This window comes from Eublepharis macularius, chromosome 3, assembly GCF_028583425.1.
Source record: "Eublepharis macularius isolate TG4126 chromosome 3, MPM_Emac_v1.0, whole genome shotgun sequence".
Lineage (NCBI taxonomy): Eukaryota > Metazoa > Chordata > Lepidosauria > Squamata > Eublepharidae > Eublepharis > Eublepharis macularius.
In genome coordinates, this window is record NC_072792.1 from 149,909,787 (window position 1) to 149,933,299 (window position 23,513).

The 23,513-nt window shown below is 40.5% G+C and overlaps 1 protein-coding gene across 1 annotated transcript in view; it reads left to right on the forward strand.

Annotated features, from left to right (window-relative positions):
• SMAD9 (SMAD family member 9) overlaps window positions 1-23,513 on the forward strand; it is a 54,866-nt gene that overhangs the window by 27,289 nt on the left and 4,064 nt on the right. The window contains exons 2-6 of the mRNA XM_054974341.1: window positions 1,788-2,378; window positions 5,935-6,189; window positions 13,458-13,568; window positions 16,590-16,811; window positions 17,912-18,168. Coding sequence (XP_054830316.1) covers window positions 1,967-2,378; window positions 5,935-6,189; window positions 13,458-13,568; window positions 16,590-16,811; window positions 17,912-18,168 — 1,257 coding nt within the window. The 5' untranslated portion in view covers window positions 1,788-1,966. The remainder of the gene's footprint in view (window positions 1-1,787; window positions 2,379-5,934; window positions 6,190-13,457; window positions 13,569-16,589; window positions 16,812-17,911; window positions 18,169-23,513) is intronic.

Here is a 23,513-nt window from a genome sequence, read left to right on the forward strand (position 1 = left end):
AGAAATAAACATTCAGAATTAGAAGAACTTTTATTGGGGGATAATAATAAAATAATTTCTAAAATGTATAAATTATTGTTAAAATAGTATACTGAAGATGAGACGATTAAGGTTCAAATGGTAAAATGGGCAATAAATTGTAATAATGAGATTATGATGGATGCATAGGAACAGTTGTGGAAAAATACTTTAAAAATTTCAACTTGTACCAGTATCAAAGAGAATGGCTATAAAATGATATATAGATGGTATTTAACACCGAAAAAGTTAGCCATTGCTAATAAGCAGCTATCCAACAAGTGCTGGAAATGTAAAGAGCATGAAGGCTCTCTATTTCATATGTGGTGGACTTGTGATAAGGCTAGAGACTATTGGACTAAAATATGTACTGAAATGTCTTTAATACTCCAAAATAATGTAGTTAAGAATCCAGAAATGTTATTGTTATCTTTGCATTTAGAGGACATTGATAGAAGGGATAGAGTAATATTGTACTATATGATAACGGCGGCAAGAACTTTGTATGCACAATATTGGAAGAAAGAAGAAATACCGAAAACTGAAGAGTGGATACAAAGAGTGCTATATATGGCGGAAATGGACAAATTAACAAGGAAATTGAGAGAGCAAGATCCAAAGGAATTTTTTGAGGACTGGGGGAAATTGAAAAAATGTTTAGAAAAAAGATGGGATGTTAAAGGACAATTATGGTCTTTTAAGTGTTATTAAGTAAGATAAGATATAATGTATTAAGTAAGATAAGATAAAATGTAAATCTTTACCATTAAGTTTAAAATAACAACTAAGAGATAGTATTTGTAACAAGAAACGGGGGGTTGCAGTGCTGTTGGAAGTCAACAGAAGAAAGGGGGTGGGGAGGGGGTGGGGAGCATACTATACAGGGGACAATTAGTAAGTAAGATGTAATAACATTTATATGCTATGTTAACCATCCAATAAAATTTTTAATTAAAAAAAAAAGAACTGATGTCTCCATATAGCCTTCTTCAGAAATCTAGTTACTAAAACTAGTTCAGATGAAAATCATTCCAGTTCGGAGAACATGGTAAAATAGCACAAAAGTTGGCTGGCTTATGTAAAAAAATTGCTGATTTTAAACTGAAACATTGAGCTGTGAGTCAAAAACAAAATAGGTTAAATATGAATGTTGCCGCTACTATATGAAAAAAGGAAATAAATGAAGAGAATGTTTATGAGTCTCAAAAGCTAAAGATTAACACTGGGAATGGTACTTCATGATTTTTGAGGTGGGGGGGAAATCCCCCAAGAATGATTCTTGATCATGAAAACCTCCAATATGAAGCACTAAACATTTACTGGTGTTCCTTAGTGTCTGCTTACAAGTACTGTGATCTAACGTGGCGAATAAATGGTGCAAATATGGATTGTTCTTACATAAAGTTTCATAATGTATTCAACATAATAAATGGATATGAAGAGAATTTGAAACAGAATATCTGGGGGTGATGATATTTTTGAGGGAAGCATAGAGAAGAAGTTTGGAGATCCTTTCCAAATTCTTTCTGCTGTAGCTTTCATAAGAAATGTCGTAGCCACAACCAAATGACAGGAGTTTTTTTCTGGCGGCTTGGCTGCAGTCTGGTTCCTGTTGAATTTTATTAGTGTTTGAAAGTTTGGTTATGACATTCATAATACATGTACTTGAAAGACAAAAGGGTTTTTTAAAGACAAAAATCAGAAAATGTGTAAAATAGAGTGAAGTTTCAATTTCCCAACCAAATTTTCCCACTGTTCTTTTGTTGCAGACTTGCTCAACCTTTGAAGACATTTGAGATGAAATATTTTGAATAACATCCAAGATAATGTGTGGAGGATCCTGACTTTGAAGGTGGCTGCCCTTCTCATATTTATATTCAAGGCTTGGCGGAAAGAGAGAAGTATCTGGGCCTCGCTTTGCAAACCGTACATATAATCTCCAATTCATATGCACTCCAGCACCCCTATTAGTTCTTTGTTCTCCTTCACCAGCCCAGCAGTAAAGAGACTGCTAGGCTGGAAGCAAGGAGATGAAGAGGAGAAGTGGGCAGAAAAAGCTGTTGATTCCTTAGTAAAGAAGCTGAAGAAAAAGAAAGGATCCATGGAGGAACTGGAGCGGGCACTGAGCTGTCCTGGACAGCCCAGTAAGTGTGTCACAATCCCTCGCTCTCTGGATGGGAGATTGCAAGTATCTCACCGTAAAGGTCTGCCACATGTCATTTACTGCAGAGTATGGCGCTGGCCTGATCTACAGTCTCACCATGAATTAAAGCCATTGGAATGTTGCGAGTTCCCATTTGGCTCCAAGCAGAAAGAAGTGTGCATTAATCCATACCATTATCGGCGTGTGGAAACTCCAGGTAAGTAAATCATCTACAGACAATTTCAGTGAAGGTTATCACAGCCATGGGTGTCATATAACAAGACTGTAACTCCTACTCTGTTATCAGGAAATAGATTTTACTAAGCAGGATAAAAACTCAGTTTGTTCTAATCTAGTCTAAAAGGCTTGTTCCAGCTGTCAGATAGGATGTGCACTATATCACAGTAATGTGGGGGTGGGGATCCCATCTTGCTAACTTCTGAGAATTTCAGGCTTAGTTACTCTTAAATATAAGAGTGCATGCTCCGTGTTCACATTTTAGATAGGGTCCATTGGAATAGATCCTCCCTAATTTCCACTGATGGAGGATATGTTTTTTGCTGATCCCACTGCAGATCTCCAACTTACACTGTTCTGGGGGGAATCCCTTATCCTCCAGGAGTGGTATTTTGGGCTGAATTGGGAGGGAGGAGACAGAAAGTCATGCACTGCAGGTACACTACATTCTTCCATCAGTGGTACTTTTCAGTAGGATTTTTATCCAAACCATGGATCTTTTCATCTGCCATCCCCAATTCACATGCACCAATTAGAATGATGAGAATGGGAGATGATCATGGGAACTGATCATGTCTGGGCAATTAGCAAAGCTTCTGCAAATGGGTTGTTACCTGCCACACAGGAACTGGGCTTTCCATTCTGGAAACACATGATCACTTTTACTGCAAGTTCAGCCCAGCCCAGCCCTGGTGCACATCTTACCATTCTGATTGTGAACTATCCATTAAAAAAATGAATTATCCCTTTTGCTGCTACTCTGTGTCAGGGTTTAGCAAGTTGGATGTGCAAAAAATAATTGTTGAAAGCCGCTGTGCTCAAATGTAGGTGAAACCAATAAACAGCGATTCTTCCTTGCGTTACAAAAAAGTTGGTATCTGCATATGCCTCTCTGGCCCTCCTGATGTTGTCCTTGTCCAAGGTGCTGAAGTTTTGGCTGATTTTTAGCTTTCCGCTGAATTTATGCTTGATTCCCCCAAGTCTTGTTCCTATTCCATATGTGATTGCTAGTGTGTCTTTGTAATAGCCAATTAAGTTCAAACATCTGGGTGTATGGTAGATACTTGAAAATACTTCATGTGCCGGTGCTGAACTGGGACTAGATAGCAGCACGCATCTACAGCCACTTAATGGATTCAGGTGTTGGCACTTCACTGTCTGTGTTTCTTCTTTAGCATGTGCTCCTGAATGCTAAAACGTGGATCTTGCATATTATGCACATGTGCATACCCAGCTTACCACCAATTTGGAGCCAACATTCACAACCAGTCTAGTACTTTTGCAGTAGCTCTAAAACCTGCACTAGTTATGTGAACAGGTCCCATCTCTGTACACTAGCCACTTGACCAAATTCAGATTTAAAAAATACAGTTTTTAAAGACAGTTCATGTGGGAAGAGCCATTACTTTGATGGAGCGAAAGCAACATTTCTGAAATTCTAATAATCCCCTCCCACATCCTTACTGCTTTATATTAGTCTTATTGTTGGCTATTTTAATGGGGAAAGCATCTGTTTAAAATGAAAATTATTTATCCCATTCTGATCATTTCCTGCTAATTTTCAAAGCAGAGGCAACTGATTTGCATATTCATTTTGGTAGCAAGTGGAAGCCCTGGATAGTCATGGCTAGATGGTATATAAGGAATCCCATGAAAACAGAAGGATACAAAGTCTCTTTACATGAGACATCTGACATGTGAAGAACACATGTCGGGAGATGCAGTGTTAGCCAGGAAGGGTAGTTTGAAAAGACAGAGCTGGCGAAGATATTGGAAAAATACAGATATACCAATGAAAGAAGAATTGATAGAGAAAATCTTAGAGATGGCAGAACTGGACACACTGACAGAATTAATAAAAGAAAAAAACCAAAACATGATGGGAAACAAAAATGGACCCCGCTCTATAGATGGGTTGAATGGAAGTATAACATAGGGACATAACTGTATGTTAGCAAAACACAACTGAATGAATGAAAGGAAAGAAAAAAAGTACTAGAATTAAAGAAAGTAGACTTACAGTGATAATAGTTTAGTGGAAAATAATATAATTATGATGGAATTTGTAGAGATGAAATGAAATGCATAGTATATATCATGTAACCAAAAAATTGTAAGATTTTCAATGAACTTTGCTATCTAAATAAGCTGGAACTAAAAACTAATTTTTTAAAAAAAGACGGAGCTGGTGGCAGGGTAAAAGCTTTGCTATACAATGGAGCTTGCATCAAGTCTTTTGTTAAAATCTTCTGTTGAAGTATAACATAAGTTCCTATCTGGGAAATAACTGCATTTTTGTAATTAATATATGTGCATACATTTTCCCTTAATTGATTACTATTGGATGGAAAAATTAAAGAACACCCTGATATTTTGTCATCTCAAAGCTTCTTATAGGATAGAGGTGGCCAAACTTGCTTAATGTAAGAGCCACATAGAATATACATCAGATGTTTGAGAGTCACAAGACATGATGCATTGAAGTGACTTCAGATGAGGAAGTGGGTTTGAGGGAGTGTCCTGAAAGGGGTGGGGTTTTGGTGTAGTATGCTGGAAGTGACAACATTGGAAGTGGTGGAGCTTGGGAAGAGCCATCACCTGACCTTTGACTCTGAAGTGACATCACAAAAGTGACATCACATCCTTGCTAGGCTTGACCCCCAAAGTCCCCAGATATTTTCTGAGTCAGACCTGGCAACCCCAACATTTTTATTGAACATATGAAAGACATGGAAAGAAAGAAGGAAGGAATAAAGGAAAAGGGAGGAAAGACATAGAAAGAAAGAAGGAAAGGGAGGGAGGGAAATAAACTAGACTAAAATAAAATGTATGGCCACAGCGATACTCGGAGACCTCTGGGAGCCGCACAATATGTCTAGAAGAGCCACCCAAGCCACAGTTTGGCCACCCCTCTTATAGGACAACTGTGTAACATATGATAGCTGGGAAAGAAGAAGTCTGAAGTCTTTTTATACTTTTCATTTTAGCTGTAAGGGATACAAACTTTAATAGTAATTTGGGCTGGTGACAGTGGCTTCTGCAGGTGTCTTCAGCCTCTGGGCTGCTGCACTGAACAGGCTGCTGCAGTAGTGATATCACTTATGCCCTAAAACCATTCAAGGGTAAGAGGTCCATTGGTTTCTGGTGGTTCTATTCATAGGAAAGATTTTTGGGCTGCTGAGCAGCTTCCTCACAATAGATTTCATGCCCGTGTCTGTCTGAGAGAGATACCTGAGGAGGGAGTGAAGGGGTCTGGAAACACGAAGATAGGTATGGGGATAGAATGAAGAAGCGACACCCGGCAAAGAGAAGATACTGTCTGGGGGGGGGGGGGAATGGAGAATCTGTGAGTTCACATGTCTCTTCTTGTGGAATTTCTTACATGCATTTACAGTTTATTTACTTTGAGCTAACATATTGGTGTCAACATTCCAGGAAAAGTGTAACAAGGATGATGTGGATAAATGCCAGCGCTAAGAAAAAGCCTGGCTTTTAACAGCTCCTTCTAAAACAGTTATTTCTTTTTCTTGTTCTAGTGTTGCCTCCAGTGCTGGTTCCAAGACACAGTGAGTTTAACCCACACCTCAGCCTCCTTGCCAAATTCCGGAACACGTCCCTTCACAGTGAGCCTCTGATGCCTCACAATGCAACCTATCCTGATTCTTTCCAGCAGCTTCCCTGCACTCCCTTTCCAGCATCACCCAATGTGTTTTCTCAGTCACCCAGCAGCGCAAGCTACCCTGATTCTCCAGGAAGTTCTTCTGCACCAGGAAGTCCTTATCAAGTCACAGGTATGAGATAGCCTCAGACTCTCAACACCTTTTCCAGAGCTCAGTGATTTTCCTAGAGAACAGGGAAATTTGCAGAATTTTCAATAAAGAAAGCCGCCTTTTTATTTTGTTCATGTTAATCCAATGCACCAAGCACATGACAATAGTATTACTATGATAGGTAAAGGTAAAGGTACTGTGCAAGTAACGAGTCATTACTGACCCATGGGGGGATATTGCATCACGACATTTTCTTGGCAGACCTTTTATGGGGTGGTTTGCCATTGCCTTCCCCAGTCATCTACACTTTACCCCCAGGAAACTGGGTGCTCATTTTACCGACCTCGGAAGGATGGAAGGCTGAGTCAACCTTGAGCCGGCTACCTGACCCCAGCTTCCACCGGGGATAGTTGCAGGCAAACAGGGCTCTCAGAGATTTAAGCAGCCTAGGGAAACATCAAGACACTGAAACTCTTTTATCAAATAGACATAATTGTCTATACTTTGTGTGTGTGTGCATGTAGAGATTTGTGTAACCACACTTTTAAAGCCAATCAATACTATGGTAGTAAAGTCTATGCAACACCCTGTATGAAATGGTACTTTTTTGTGTGTCCTAAATCAACTACCAGTCAGTTTCCTTGGGTATATGATAAAGGAATCTCTCTCCCTCAGCTCTCTTTCTACACCAATCATGGTTTTTAAAAAATCATCTAACCCTGTCATCTTTTCCCCTAAACTAAGAACCTCCAGACACTTTGCTTTCTTCATAAGAAAGGTGCATAATTTTGATTGCTACCTTTTCCCAGCAGCAATATTCCAGCTGCATTTTTTTTTTGAGATAGAGGGACCAGGACTGTACACAGAATTTCAGATGAAGCCATTTCATAGACCATTGTGATACTGGAAGTTTTATTTTTATTCCCAATCTTAATGCTTCCAAAACTGAGTTTGCAGTTTTTTGTCGATTCATCTGGTATGAAGATATCTTCTGGAGTACCACAATGTCTGTTTTGGATATCATTATCCTGAAGATTTGATGTCATGCACATATTTTGACTATCTCATAATCATTTTTGAATATATTAAATTATACTTGTCCCAGATATAGTTCCACAACTTACTTTCCTCCATTGTGAAAAATGTAATCTTATACCTATCTTTTGTTTTCTATTCTATAACTTCTTACTAGAGATGGACACGAATTGAAATACAAACCAAAGTTCATGACGAACCAGGCTGGTTTGTGATTCATGGACTAGTGGTTCGTCAGAGCCCATTTCTGACAAACTGCCATGAACTTTACGCTGGTTCGTTTGGTTTGTTGTTTGGTTCATCACTGCAGACAGCTTAGCGCCGATCAATCAGTTTCCTAGGCAACAGGGAATGGAATTCCTGCAGACCTTCTGCTGACCCAGAAGTGACTATTTGCTGACCTGGATGTGATGTTTTCACGAACTAAATGAACTGGTTCGTGAACCAGGGCAGGTTCGTAAAGTTCATGGTTCATGGTTTGTGAAATGCGATGAACCACAAACCACATGGTTCATTTTTTTTTCCATTTCGTGCCCATCTCTACTTACTTATGCGTAAGAGGACCTATTCTCTTTCTGCATAAAATTATTTAAGAGATGGTTGTTGTGGGTTTTCCGGGCTGTATTGCCGTGGTCTTGGCATTGTAGTTCCTGACGTTTCGCCAGCAGCTGTGGCTGGCATCTTCAGAGGTGTAGCACCAAAAAAAAGAGACTTTGTTGAGGATATTTATCAAATGATTTTTGGAAAATCCAACCCGTAATATCTTTCAAGAATTCTTATTGTCATGCTTTTTGACACTCTCAAAGAATTCTAAAAGGTTAGTAAGACAGAACTTCTGTTTGCAGAAGCCAGGCAGATTCACTCTCAGCATGCTTATTCTTCAGTGTACTACCTTCAATAATACTTTCTGTCAATTTATCTGTAATTTCCATAATTCTTCATCCCTCAGGAATTCTTTTCTTAATAAGCTCTAGTTACATTGACTACCCTTATTTAACCAAGATTCTGGTTTTAGTTATGTTGTACATTTTTGTTGAAATTTCACATTTCAGTTTTTAATAACAATAATAATAGAGCATAACAGAAACACCCCATGGATTAAAGACATTAGTAAAGAATTTAAAGGGAAACGGATGAATGATGTGGTAATAACAACTGAAATGGTTGCCAGACAAGCGAAGAATGTGAAGAACTGGGATTCGTTTTCGTTTTCTCAGCCATGCCGGACGCTCCTCTCGGCTGGTCCGGGAGGAAACGACCGGGCACCCTGACCGGGCGGCTGATCCGTAAGGATTAGCCCCCAGGACTCCCAGGGAGGGAGCCAGGGTCCGGGACGCGGCGGGAAGAACTCCCCGAAATCAATGCGGGGGGGAATTGCCCGTTTGTCCCTATGGAGGCCGGCAAATGTGCGCGGCGCCTCGAGTGCCGCCGGGCAACGAGAAACGGCAAGTAAAAGAAACAGGCGGAAGCCTGTAAACAAGCGAATCCCTTCTGTTCTACAAGCGTTTGTGAAGGAGAGGTTGATCTGAAGAAGACTCGCTCTTCCCCTTCGTGGAGTTCCAGAATTTTGTTGGCGCCCCCCCCCCAAAATGGCAGCAAAGAAGCAAAGTCCCGCTCTCGGTAAGTCAATCTCGGCCACCTTGCAGAAAGGGGAGTCGCTCGAAGAGTTGGTGCGCAGGGCGGTGGTGGAAGCCATAAAACCCTTTGTTGACAAGCTGAACGAAACTGATCAAAGGGTGGGCTTAATTGAAAGCGAGGTGAAAACCATTAAGGCAGCAGCGGGGGGGCAGAAAAGTCTGCTCTGGAAAGTGCGTCACTTGTGAAGGCTACAAAAAAGGAGCTGAAGTTGGTGGAGAACCAACTGATCGGGCTACAGGTGGAACGAACGCAGACAATTTTGCGTCTCCAAAACGTGAAAGAGGAGGAAAATGAGGATCTGTGGGATTTGGTCTCGGAACTACTGGCGACACCCGCGAGGACGACTAAAGAAGAGGTTAAAAGCGCCATTTTGGAGGTCCATCGGGCTTCTTCAAAATATGCAACAAAGCGACAGTTGCCTCGTGAGATCATTATTGACTTTTCAACTAAAAAGATTCGGGACACCATCCTATATAACTCATACAATGCGGATTTGGACTTTATGGGTTTGAAAGTCAAGATTTTGAAGGACGTTCCATTTCTAGTCCTGAAACGGCGTTTTAAATATAAAAAGTTTGCAGCTCTTCTGAGGGACCATGAAATAAAGTACAAATGGTTATTCCCGGAAGGAATATGGTTCAGATATAAAGATCAGGCCTATAAGATATTATCAGAAGATCAACAAAAGGATTTTGAGAATAAAAACCCAGAACTCTGCTGCACCAAGAATGAAGAAAAGGAGGAGCCGGAGGGGGGGGGGAGGAGGAGAGCATCGCAACAGCAGTTGCACAGAGAGAATTGCGTCCGGGACCTAGAAGGGGGAGGAAAGTTTAATCAGAATTTGAAATGTTTATTTTCTGTATGATTAACCACTCCATCATTATTCTATGGAGCTATTTTTGTATTATGACAGTATGAAGGGAAACATTGAAGTGTAGTGTTTAGTGTTTGTAGTTCATTCCCCCCCCTTTTTCTTTTTCCACTCCCCTTTGTCCTTTCCCTCTCCCCTTTCCTTGTGATAGTCTGGTGTAGTGTTTTGTAGTTATGAAAAATAAAAAAATTTATAAAAAAAAAAAAAAGAATGTGAAGAACTGGAGTGCACCTGGGCCAGATGAATTGCATGGGGTTTGGCTAAAGCATCTAACAAGTTTTCATCAACATATGGCAGTGCAATTCAATGAAATGCTTCAAAATTCTACCAGTGAAGAATGGCTCACAAAAGGCCGCACATTTCTGATTGTGAAGGATGAAGGAAAAAGCAGTGCACCTGGCAATTACCACCCAATCACATGCCTTCCAACAACATTCAAACTTTTCACAAGGATATTAGCAGCATCAGTATATGATTATTTAATGGAAAACAATATGTACCCTATTGAACAGAAAGGCAATTTTAAAAAGTCAAGAGGCAGTAAAGATCAACTGCTAATAGACAAAATGGTACTGAAAAATTCAAGAAGAAAGACAGATTTGAATATGGCATGGATTGACTACAAAAAAGCATTTGATTCACTGCTACACAGTTAGATTAATACCTGCCTGGAAATTTTTGGAATTAGTGAAAAAATCAAGCTGTTCCTTAAGGAAAATATGTGAAAATGGAAAATAATAATAATAATAATAACAACAACAACATTAACATTAAAACCATGTTAATGGCCTGTGGTGAAGAAACTGGGGAAGTTTGTATCAAAAGAGGTATATTTCCAGGGGACTCCTTGTCGCCTTTATTATTCAACATCTCATTAATCCCCTTGACAATGGTCCTAGAGAAAACAAAAATGGGTTATTATATTTCTGATCAGGCTAAGAAAAACCATCTCCTGTACATGGATGATTTGAAATTGTATGCAAAGAGTCCCACTGAACTTGAATCATTGTTTAATACAGTGAAAATGTACAGTGATGATATTCAAATGAAATTTGGCTTAGACAAATGTGCAGTACTCTCCATGCAGCGTGGAAAAGTAAAAAAATATTGATGGAATAGAACTTGAAAATGGCGACATTATGAAAACTTTACCAAACAATGAAAATTACAAATATCTTGGAATATTAGAATTAGATAACATCCTACATGTGAAAGTAAAAGAACTGACTCAGAAAGAATATATCAAGAGAGTACAAAAAATTCTGAAATCAAAATTAAATGGTGGAAATACAATCAAGGCCATAAATACATGGGCAATTCCAGTGATCAGATATCCAGTTGGAATAAAAGATTGGACACAAAGTGATATAGAAAAAATGGATTGAAAAACGCAAAAACTAATGAACATGCACCACTCTTTACACCTAAAAAGTGATGTTGACAGGCTATATTTACCATGAAAAATTGTTGGAAGAGGACTGTTACATCAGGTAGTGGAAGAAGAAAAGAGAGGCCTGAATGATTACATCAGAAGAAGTACAGAAAAATTTCTTTAGGCTGTGAAAACAGAGAACATATTAAAAACAACCAAAACAAAGGCGGAATACAAGAAGAAACAGTATGAGAATAGATTAAAAGGCTGGACAACATTTAAAAAATATTGAAGGAAAAAGTGACAACAGCTTAGCTTGGGCATGGTTGAAGATGGGTACAATCAAGAAAGAAACTTAATGTCTGATCTTTGCACCACAAGAACGAGCATTGCAAACAAATGTTATGAAAGCCAAAACTCAGAAAATCAGTGAAAATCCAAAATGTTGACTTTGCCAGGAAAAAGATGAAACTATGTCCCACCTTATCTCTGAATGCAGCAACATTGCACAGACAGACTACAAAGCTAGACATGACAGGGTTGCAAAGCTGATACATTGGTAATCGTGTAAAAAGTATAACTTGCCATTATCAAAGAATTCACGGGAACATCAGGTGGAAAAGGTGCTAGAAAATGAACAAATCAAGATCTTGTGGGATTTCAGAATTCAAACTGATCGACACCTTGAACATAATACACCAGACATAACAGTCATGGAAAATCGAAAAGTCTCGATAATCGACATTGCAATTCCTGGGGATGCCAGAATCGAAGAAAAATAACAAGAAAAAATGATTAAATATAGAGATCTGGCAATAGAAACCACCCAACTATGGAAGAAGAATGCAACAGTAGTCTCCATTGGGATCGAGGCACTTGGAACCATCTCGAAAAACTTTGCAGTTCATATGGAAAAACTGCAGATTTCTGACATAACACCTACAGAACTGCAAAAGATGGTGCTACTTGGGACAGTGTTCATACATATTACACCGATATCTGGTTGATACCTAGGTCTCCGGTGGAAACTTGTATCAGCTTAGCAAGGCCAGTCAATAATAACGTGACCTCTGCTTATTGTTGATTGTGATTCGAATAATAATAATTTCAAAACTGCACTTAAGAGTGGTGAACAAAGTCAGAGTTATTATTCAGCTGAGGAGCTGAAGCAGCTTACTCACCTATGGAGCTCGTGGCAAGACTGGGATTTGAACCAGCAGAGTGCTAACTTGCAGCCCAGCTACTTAATCACTATGCTACAATAGCTCTTACAACTATGAGTACAGGAAGCTACCTTATAGTCAGGCTGTTTGTCTAGCAAGTTCAGTATTGTCTACAGTGGCTGGCAGCAGCTCTCCAAGGGGTCGGACAGAGCTTTTCACATCACCCCATACTTTTACCTGTCCCTTTTACTTCACCTCCTTTTAACTGGAGAGGTTGGGGAATGAACCTGGGATCTTTTGCATAGAAAGCATGTACTCTGTCACTGAGGGCCAAATTAGCCATGACATGACAGTGTCCTTAGGTCCAACTGGTGGCTGCTGCTGCTGCCATTTTAAAGCAATTTAAAAATTCTGTGAGGACAAAGCGCAGTAGGCTGAGGCACTCTTGTTTCCTCCTTCCCACCTTTTCAAATGCTGAAACAGTCATGTGTGTGTGTGTCCATTTTGGCACCTGAAAAGCCATGCGTGTGGGGAGGAGGAACAAGGGTTCCTCAGCCTGCCTTGCTGTGGGCCTGATCAGGATCAGGCCATCATGGCATTTTTAAATCGCAGTGGTCAGACCTGTGGATGCTGTCATGTCTCATTTGGCTCTGGGCCATAGTCCAAAGTCCATAGTGAATGCCATCTGGTTCTGGAGACTTGTGAATTTATAATTTGTCAGTTAGCTCTAATTTTTTTTCCTTTTATCACCTCTGATAGGTGAGGATGCAGATGAATTCATATTTGGAAATGCCATTTTGCCACTATATATTTACACCCCCAGTTTGGCTATGGATCCTGACGGTGTTTTGCCATCTTCTGGGCATGTGTGTGTGTGTGGGGGGGGGTAGTTGTGAATCTCCTGCACTGTGCAGGGGGTTGGACTAGATGATCCTGGAGGTCTCTTCCAACCCCATGATTCTATGATTCATTTAAATATTTTGGCCCCATGCTGTCAGTTTAAAAAATAAACTAAAAAATAAACTCACAACAACCTCGGAGAATCAAACTCCACAGATAGATTCCACCCAGTGCTTTAGCTGAATCAGTCATAGCCTGGACAATAAGGAAAAGTAGAAGAAATAATGCTTTGTTTTTAGCCCTTCTCCAGTGAACGTGCTAGTCTGTCAATGAAATGTCAAATCTGGTGTCTTTTTCTTTTTCTTCCCAGTTGAAACACCACCTCCACCTTATCATGCAAGAGAAACACTCAGAAACCACAGTGGGCGTCCATTGCATCCACCCGCAGACAGCCAGTTAGTGCTGTCTTTGCCCAATGGAGGTAAATCTGCAGATGAAGAACACGAGAGTATGTAAATACTTGTATTGCTTTCTAGGGGAAAGACGTGGGCAATGCGTATTGATAGTCCATTGATTGAAATGCCTGAAATCTTTAACAGTGATGATCCTGAAAAACAACCACAAAAGTTACATCTTGCTGAAACCTTCAAATCACTTACTCCAAAAGGTTATTTGTGTCGATCTACTGCCTTGCCTGGACTATTGGTAGGATTGCTCTCAGTTGATTAAAGCTGTTGCTGCAGCTAATCGTTTGTTATGTGCTTCCAGGGCTCCAACTTTGAGATAGTTTGTTTCGTTTTGATTTAGAACTTCTTGTAGAAATCCCCCTCCCCTCTACTCTGGTAGGTTGCAATAGGGTGTGGAAGAGTGGTGGTAGGACTGCACTGTATGAAGTGGTTTGAAGACTTTGATGCTAGCTGTTTCTCAGTTCACAGCACAGATCAAACATGCCAGTTATTCAGTGGGTAATGAACCCAAGGTAGTAAAACGACAATGAACCTGTCATTTGTATTCTTCACCTAAACTTCTGGTATCCCTTTCCTCTCTTCAGAAAGATTTTTTTAAAATTACCCGCTCTGGCTCAGACCAAGCTCCAGCTCTGAATATGAAGGTTACACTTTTGCCAGCCATATCTAATAAATAATATCTGACCAGTAATGTGAAGCAGAAACTTTTCCACTACTATTATTTCTGTTGATTCCCCCACCCTCACAATTACTAAAGACAGTCGTTTGTTTCTGTAAATGCATTGTTGTGCAAAATTAATTTATAACTTCATACAAATTTCAAAGTGGGAAGTTTCAAAGCTGTAGGCTTTTCTCGTGTGCCTGTTCTGAAGAATCAGATCCAGGGCTTTTTTCAGCTGGAACGCGGTGGAACGGAGTTCCAGAACCTCTTGAAAATGGTCACATGGCTGGTGGTCCCACCCCCTGATCTTCAAATGGAGGGGAGTTTAGATTGCCCTCTGCACCACGGTGCGGAGTGCTATCTAAACTCCCCTCTGTCTGGAGATCAGAGGGCGGGGCCACCAGCCATGTGACCATTTTCTCCAAGGGCAACCCACTGAGTTCCACCACCTCTTTTCGCAGAAAAAAAGCCCTGATCAGATCTGTTAAAGATCTCTCTCTCTCTCTGTCACACACACACAGGCACACACATGCACATGCATGAAATCAAATCAGAGAGTTCAAACACATTAGTGCATCAGAATATTTTCAATTCAGATGTTTCTGGAAAACTTGCCTCATTTTCTCTGATAGAACTATTTGCAGAAAAGTACTATTGTACACTATATGACGTATTTCTTTCAACAGCAAACCCCATGATATTTCACACACCGCTTTCCAAAACCAATTCACAATACAATATTGCACCATATTTAATAATGCTTTTAAAAAGTCATCTGTCCGACTGGTCTACTGGTCCTTACAACATCCTGTGGCAGTGATTTCCCAGTGTATTACATACGGTGTTTTACATATTATGTGAAGACATAGTTCCTTTCCTCTTCCACTGCAAGATGCAGTGAGATAAATTTTTGAGAGATTGAATGACTTGTTTTGGTCTCCACATCACTTAGTTGTTTCCCACTTACTCCACTTTTTTCTTTAGCTAAAAAGTCTCAATTTAAGCCTGCTCTGGTTTTGTGGTATGTCCTAAGCACTGGAAAAGGTGGGATACAGATAAATTACTTAACTGTCCTTCTGTGCCTCCTCTTAATACATAGTCTGGATTCCCAAGTACATCCGTGAAAAGTGTTTCTGCTCACATGGGCCAAGGTTCCTGATTTCTGCAGGTTTCTCCCCTCAGTTGTGCCCCTCCCCCTCCCGTGCTACATCTCACACCATTCTGGAGGATCCCCCCAATCATCAGCTGCTGTTGAAACGCTGTGAAAAGGAGGAGATGGGAAATTTCTGTTTTGTAAGCAGAACCACTCTTATTGGGTTATGGTGGTCCAAACTACACACAGTTTATGTAAAATGGATGCGCCAGACATAGTTACCATGATGTTCTGTACACAATACATGCAGATGTGGGTTGTGGAATGCAAAAACTCACATCCATTTCTGCTTTAAACCGCATGCCATCATATCTGAAAAGGAAACGTGTAGATATGAGAATTCCCTTTTTGTACAAAATAATGGGTTGTATCAAACTAAATGCCAGCATAATGCACGTGGAGTTTCTCTGTGTTCTTCTTCTCTCAACAATCCCATTTGACCTCCCCACCCCCACCCCCACCCCCAAAATAAATATGATGCCTGGAGGTGTGGGAACCATACAGACAAAAAGCCATATGGACTGAGATGAAGTAGTGAAGAGGGAGAATCAAACAGAAATTGCACACACACACCCCACGCACACACTTCTGCTCAGTTACTGAACAGGGAGGAGGAGGGTTGATTTTGCTAAATTCTCCCTCCTCACTGCAGCCTCCCGTCTTGCACGACTTTCTGACTACCTGGGTCCTGCAAACCCATGCATCGTCTCTCTGGGAGTCAAAGGGATTGCTGGAAAAAGGGGGACGTGAAGAAATCAATGTACATTATGCTAGCATTTAGCTGGATAATGCTGTAGAAAGCAGAACGTAGGGAAAGCATGTTTCCCCCAGTGACTTGCACTGGTGGTTGGTTGGATGCATCCTAGTATCTGGAACCGTATGAGGAAGGCAATATCTGTAGGCACGATCACATGAGAAATGACCTCTAGGCAGCTGTCAAGAAGTGGAAAGGTGGGAATATTTGGGTTAACTGCAATCGAGCACTGATGCCCAACCCAGGTTACAGGAGCCATGTGGTAAATTTTCAAGCAACCATTGTAGCAGCAAGTCATCAGAAATAACAAAAAAAGTCTGGAATGATTGAGCTGGAAAATTAGAATTTACTATGGAGGCATCTTCTGATAATCCACCACATGGTTCTTTTTTGCTGAAGAGTCTACATTCTTGTTCTTTTCCACATCACAACAGGATTGCCTTTCAGTTTTTGTGTTGTCCTTCTAGACTTCCGACCTGTTTGTTATGAAGAGCCGCAGCACTGGTGCTCAGTAGCCTATTATGAACTCAATAATCGAGTAGGGGAGACTTTTCAGGCCTCTTCTCGAAGTATACTTATAGACGGCTTTACAGATCCTTCAAACAATAAGAACAGGTTCTGCCTTGGACTGCTCTCCAATGTAAACAGGAACTCTACTATAGAGAACACCAGGAGACACATCGGAAAGGGTAAGCGCAAACACTTCTCATTATGAGATGTTTACAGTTGTAATATTATTGTTACGCTGCTTGTCATTGTAATGAGAAGAAACAGTGCTTGGAAGTAGTATTTGACCCTGACATCTGTTTATTTTTATCCCCATTTATCCCTATAGTTTAGGACATGTTTGAAATGTTTACTCCACAGTGAATACTGTAACCTAGGAGATTTTGCAACTATCCATTGAGTATAGTATATATAACTTAGTGAGTTGCCCAGGAACTTAGGGTCCTGTGGCTTGCCAGAATGTCAATGAAAATGTCACTCATTGTTGGCCATTAAGCCTCCCCACTTTGTGCTGTAATATCACAGCGTTCTTCAAGGGGAGGCTTGACAGAAAGGGTGGGGGGGGGTGGAGGGACATCAAGAGCAGAGACCAGAGGGAAAGGATAAGCATTGAAAGTAGCCAGGCCACAAGCAAGGCCCTAGTTTAGAAAATTAAAACTTTACATAAAACTTTTTTGAGAAGGCCTAAGTTGCCTAGTCAAGAATGGTTTCTATATTAGCGCTTAAGGTATTAGGTAAGCGCTAGGAGCTGGGAGGCCACTGGCTCACATCTTGACTCTGCTATGAAAATTTGCTAGGTGTCTGTGAGCCAGTCATACACGTGCAGCGTAACTACCTCACAGGGCTGTTGAGAGGATAAAATGGAGACGAGGAGAACAGTATAAGCTGCTTTGGGTCACCAAGGGGGAGGAAGACCAGGTATAAATGAAGTAAATAAATAAAGTATAAGGAGCAAACCCACTAGGAGCAATCCAGAAAGCAAGGGTCCTTTCGTTTATTCAAGTAACAAGGTTGTTTGAAACCAAGGATGTAGAAAGTCAAGCCCCAGCTAATAACCTACTCTGCAGTCGGATCCTTGTACTAATTATGAGGTTTGGGTTTGTAGATGCAATCCTTTTACAAGGTCTACAATTTTTGTGTGCTCTGTAAAGCACATTACAACACATTAAGCACCGTACATAAAATACTTTGGAACTACCGGTTTGATTTAAAAAAAAAAAAAGGCAAATACCCTGTGGGTGAAGACAGCAGAGAATTCCATTTTGTTTCTTTCTCTTTGAAGGTGTTCACCTCTATTATGTTGGAGGAGAGGTATATGCCGAGTGTGTGAGTGACAGCAGCATTTTTGTGCAGAGCCGCAACTGTAACTATCAGCATGGTTTCCACCCGGCTACTGTCTGCAAGATCCCCAGTGGCTGCAGCCTGAAGATTTTCAATAACCAGCTCTTTGCCCAATTGCTTGCCCAGTCAGTTAATCACGGCTTCGAGGTGGTATATGAGCTAACCAAGATGTGTACCATTCGGATGAGCTTTGTGAAAGTAAGGATTTCTCTTCTCCCATTATGAAACTGAACTGTAAAATGGCATTATTAATCTCATTGTAGACGTATTTTGTCTGCCAGGGAGAGATGGGGGAAAGGTGAAGACGGGGTGCAGACAAAGGTGGGTGAGGAGTGAAGGAAGTAGGTAAAGGGGAGAGGCTATGGAGGGCAGGAAAGTGAAAGAGGACATGGTGGGGGAGGGGGAAATGAGATGCCCCTCCACTTGTATTAATGAATTTTTAAAAATCATCTCATTAAAGTATAAAAGATAAGTTAAAAACAGCATACAACCATATTATTCTCTTTAATATAGTATCATGATATATATACAGAGATACACAGAGATTTGTATCTGTATATACATAATGACACTGCATTATAGACTTAAAAAGAACTATATGGCTCTTTTCAATATGCTCTTTTCAACATGCCCAGACCTGTACTTTAAAAGTGTCTTGTCTATTTTATACCATTTTAAAATTACCTTTTAAAAATATTAATTAATAATTTTTAGATTTATCAGATCCCTTGAAAAAGCTTTAAGCAAAACTTGTTGGGATCTATAATCTTTAATAAAACTATTCCTCTACAGCATCTAGTTCTTTTTTCCCCCTCTTGTACTCTGCATTGGTGCAGTCTCTCTTTTCTTGACTGATGCAAGTAGAAACATGTTTGGAACAATTATGAAATGTGCGGTATTCTTGGTCTCTGTTGTGGAATGATGGTGAAGTTATGGGTTGATTCCATGCAGTGCTATGATATTAAATGCTTCTATTCTCATATTCCATCTGAATTCTATTTTCATGTTTCATCTGAATTACAAAATATGAACATCAGCCTTTGTGGCTTTTATAGTTATATCTGAGCTGTGATTAGTGCAAGATTTGAGCCAAAAAAAATTGCTCTCCTTTATAGAACATACAAACTTCAGCACAAAAACTGAAATCCATAAAAATGTAGCTCAACTCTATTCAGAAGAAATCTGTACCCGCCTTAGCTTGTAGCCAGTCGAAGAGCTCTGGATCCACTTGGCCAGGATGGGATGCTGTGTAGCCATCCTTTGTTCAAGTGATTTGTGCTACAGCAGCTGAAACAGTTTCTTTGGAATGGAATGCACAAAATCGGCTCAGAACAATCAGCATAGAGCCCCTCGACTTTAGAGCCTACCAGATGAATCGTAAAAAAGAAACAAAGGGGCTAATTAGCAGGATTTCTAACAGGCAAGGAATGGGCTGTTCAAGTAACTCCCGCAAATAAGATAAGTCACATACAGCATTAAAAAAAACAGACAGAAAATAGTCACCTAATCTGCTTTCAAATCATATTTTTTCCCAGAAAGACTCCCACAAGTCTTGTAAACTTTATTTGCAATGTCATGATGCTCTTTACAAGTTTACCAATGAGAAAAATGTTGTATTCAGATGTAAACAAGCCAACTCTTAGCATGTTATTCAAGGAGGAAAGTGAGAGTGAGAGTGAAGAACTGGATTTTTAAAATGTAGTTGGACTTTGCAGGTCTTTGCTGCTCCTTCAAAACTCATCTTCTATACTAGATAGTGATCATGAGATTTTTACAGAAGATCTAACATTTTGTTATTGTTCGTGTTTTAAACAACTCTTTGTCCTTTCCCTAAGAATTTTGCCCAGAATTTTTTTGGCCTCTGCTTTGCCATGTTTTTTTTTCCCCTTTAAGATTTTTCCATTAAGATTTTTTTTTGGTTTTCCAGCATATGATAGTACATATAACAACAAACAAACCATATGTAACTGTATCACTTACTCTCTTCCCCCAAGCATAGCCTATCAGAAAGAGAAGAAACTAAGAGCTGCACACACAGGCAAATGAGAATAGAGGTTTTTTTAAAAAGGGAGAGTGAGAATGGGGGGTGGGGGTGAGAAGCTGTAATATGGATCTAGCTATGCAAGGAGTGGAGAAGGTGAGGCATCACTGCTCAAAGAGAGACAAGAAACCTTGCAACATGGACATGAAGGTCTCAGGACCTTTGCATTTTTTGTTGTATGCAATTCTCTTTGACATACGGAGATTTAACATGTTACTAACCCAGTCATCCACAGAGGGAGCAATACAAGTGCTGTAAGATAATATGATTGGCAACCAAGATTGGCCTTTGAACCCATAACATGTGATGCTTGGGAAGTGCCCTTAAAGGTGGTATATAACCTAGGATTTGATTATAAACTGTGAAGCACAGTTTGGTAGATAATGTAAAATTAATCCAAAATATAGTATCTTGCCACAGATATGCAGTTTTGGGACATCTCCAGAGCATGTGACCAGATTAGTTGTAGGCATCTGGCAGTGCCAGCAGACATCACTTCCAGCAAGACTAGATGGCTAACAGTGCAATCCTAAGCAGGTTTACTCAGAATCCTACGGAAGTCTACTTAATGGGGCTGACTCCCAAGAAAGTGTTATGAGGATTGCCCTGTTAATCTAGCAGGATACCAATGTACTTGTTCAAGAGTTTTGGGGTGAATAAGCCTTAGATGCAAATCCTGAGTAGAAGATTTAATATGTATTTTGTGTAGCTTGTAAGGTATAGTATATCTTAGGAATGATCTTGAGTCTGATTAAGGAGTGAATGAAGAGAGTTTATTCAGGAACTACAACTTTGACAGAAAGCTGAGAAACAGAATAGATACTAACTACCTTACTAAACTGGGAGAGAGGGACTTCTGGGAAGAAGCAGGAAGTAGCCTAAGAATACCAATCTGGAGACATGCAAGAAGGACAGGAAGAAAGAAGGACCCCATCTTGTTATCTATCTAACTGTCCGACCTGCTGCCCCCTGCGGGTATTCTGTGTCTTCTACCTTCTCTGTACACAAGACAATGTATTTCCAGCACAGTTTAGTTTATGTGTATTTTGCTATTGGGACAAGTGGATTTGGGTATTCACTTACAAGTTCCACTAGGACTGTGGGGGATCTAGATTTTAGCAGGATTTGAGTCTGGTGGTACCATAGATTGTGTTTTGTTTGGCTTCTTAAAAGGTTTTTTATAATGATAGTATTCTAGGGAGAATTTCTAAGGATTGGAATACAGAAGGGTCAATGGAGTACCATCCATTTGCTGGACCAATCTAGTTGCTGCAGTTACAGGAGAATACACTAGAGGATGATTTAAGTGGGTAGAGCCCAAGGCTGCCCACTTACACAGGTAATAGAGCTGGGCCATTTTGAGGTGAGCCCAGGTGTTTTCTGCTCAGGAGCTAGAGTCCAATATTTCATGTTAGAGAGAAGTAAGGCTAAATGATACTGGTATGGATTAGGGAGATTACAGCCCCTTTCTTCTGCTGGCAGATGAAATTTTTCATATATTTTTCATATGATAGGCCTGCCTGAGAGACCACAATAAATTTATTAAACAAGGAATCGGTTTTTGCAAAAAATCTTCGGAGAAAATGTACTGGGAGCCCTCTCAGGGCATAAATGATATGTGGAATAATGTTCATTTTAAGCATGTTAATTCTTCCCTCAAGATACTGATAGTTAAAGAGGCCCATCTCTAAATCTTGGGCAAGCTGTTCCAGAATCCGCTTCATACTCAGTTGAACTCAGGAATGCATCTCTCTCTTAAGGCCAAGGCATTTGACTGACTCAGCATCACAATTAAATGGCTTTCTGCCCCCATGACTCCTGCCAGTCGCCATGCTTGGCAGTGGCAACCCTAGTTTCCACTCATTACTAGAGAGCTGAAATGTCACGTCTGTGTTCTCCTGGGAAGAGACATCACACTGATCCAACAGCATCCCCCATGCTCTCCCCATACACCCGCCACTGGCCCGGTTGTTGCCCCACAGGGCCAATATGACACAGCTTTTGTGTTGTTGGGCTATGCTCTCACCCTCCTGTGGGCCCAATTTTGTGAACAGACCTCAACATTTTTCATTATATCATGTCTCTTTGTTAAGCCTTTGGGACTCACTTGAAAATGTGAAATGAAAGATTTCTTCTGCCATCCTAGAAAATTGCACCATAAGGAGCTTGAAGAACACAAATTGCTGTCTTAAAAAGTCAGGCTAAGCACTTTAGTGCTGTATGGTTTATACAGAACACATACTAACAAAAATTTTCCTGAAACTGCTTTCAGACCACCACCAGAGGGGGATGGAGAATCATTTAACGAGACCAGAATTTCACAAGACATCTGATGCTAGTTCAGCCATTGTTTCATGCCTGAAACATCAGATGTGCTATATATGTGTGTGCTATATGTGGCTGTTTTAACATTTAACTGTTTTTATCCTATACTCCACTGTTACAAATGTAAGAGGCGAAACCATTTTTAAGAACAGAATCTTGTGTCACTAATAGGTTTATTGTGGGCACAGCCGTTCTTGAACTACAGCCCGTTTTAATACCTGCATAAAGCGTGTTTCTAGGTGGTAGGCAGGGTGTTTGTTACAGGAAGGAATACACTGGAATAGAGTTCCGGCACTTCTTGGGCGTGTGGGACTTGGGCTGAGAGGGGAGGACTTCATGAGTACCAGTGCCTCTTTTTTTTTTTTTTAAAGAAAAAAACACTGGTACAGGTATGTACATGCATGGACATTTTCTAGATTTGCTGTGGTGTGTTGGAACTTGCTTACCAAACAGAAGGTTTGCTCAGCTATGATGATGCCAGGCACCTCTTGAGGGGATGCATTCATTTATCAAATCAGTGAAGAAAACTAAGAGCAAAACATGGGTGTGGCATGAAGAGTTGGGTTTTTCTTTAAATCAAAAGCATTTGTGGCACAGATTCAGCAGTACAATTCTCTTGCTGAAGTGGATTTCTCAGTTTAAATCGGAGTGCTTGTCCGCCAAAAGTTGTGCAGTAAACAGTTACTGGTTGACAGTGGGTTGGATCCAAAGTACTGCAAGAGGAGTAAAGCTCAAGGAACAAGATTTTCCAGCCTCCTTGCTCCTCTTCAGCCAAATGAGCTAAGTGGAATTCTGCTCAAGGTCAGGGGACCTCACAAATAGCATGGAGAGAAGTGAGGGGGTCTGCAGTGGAAAGATAAAAATCTTTTCACCTTTTCTACCTACATAAGTTGTGTCCCAGTAGTGCAAGTGCAGTTACCTTGGATGAAGAGCACCTTTGCACCGAGCTCTGAGGCCTAGGGGGTGACTTGGTCACTTGGTCCCCGGCCTAGGGGGCCCGGCACTTCAATTACCAGCGTGTCAGAAGAGTCCGATGTTGTTGGAATTGGCTCCTGGTCCATGCAAAGCCTCCAAATGGGAGAAGAGCTGTCTGAGTGACAGTTTTTACTGTTCCTTCAGAGTGAATGCATAGAACTATTTCCTGTAAAACCAACAAGACTTACATGAATAAACTCAG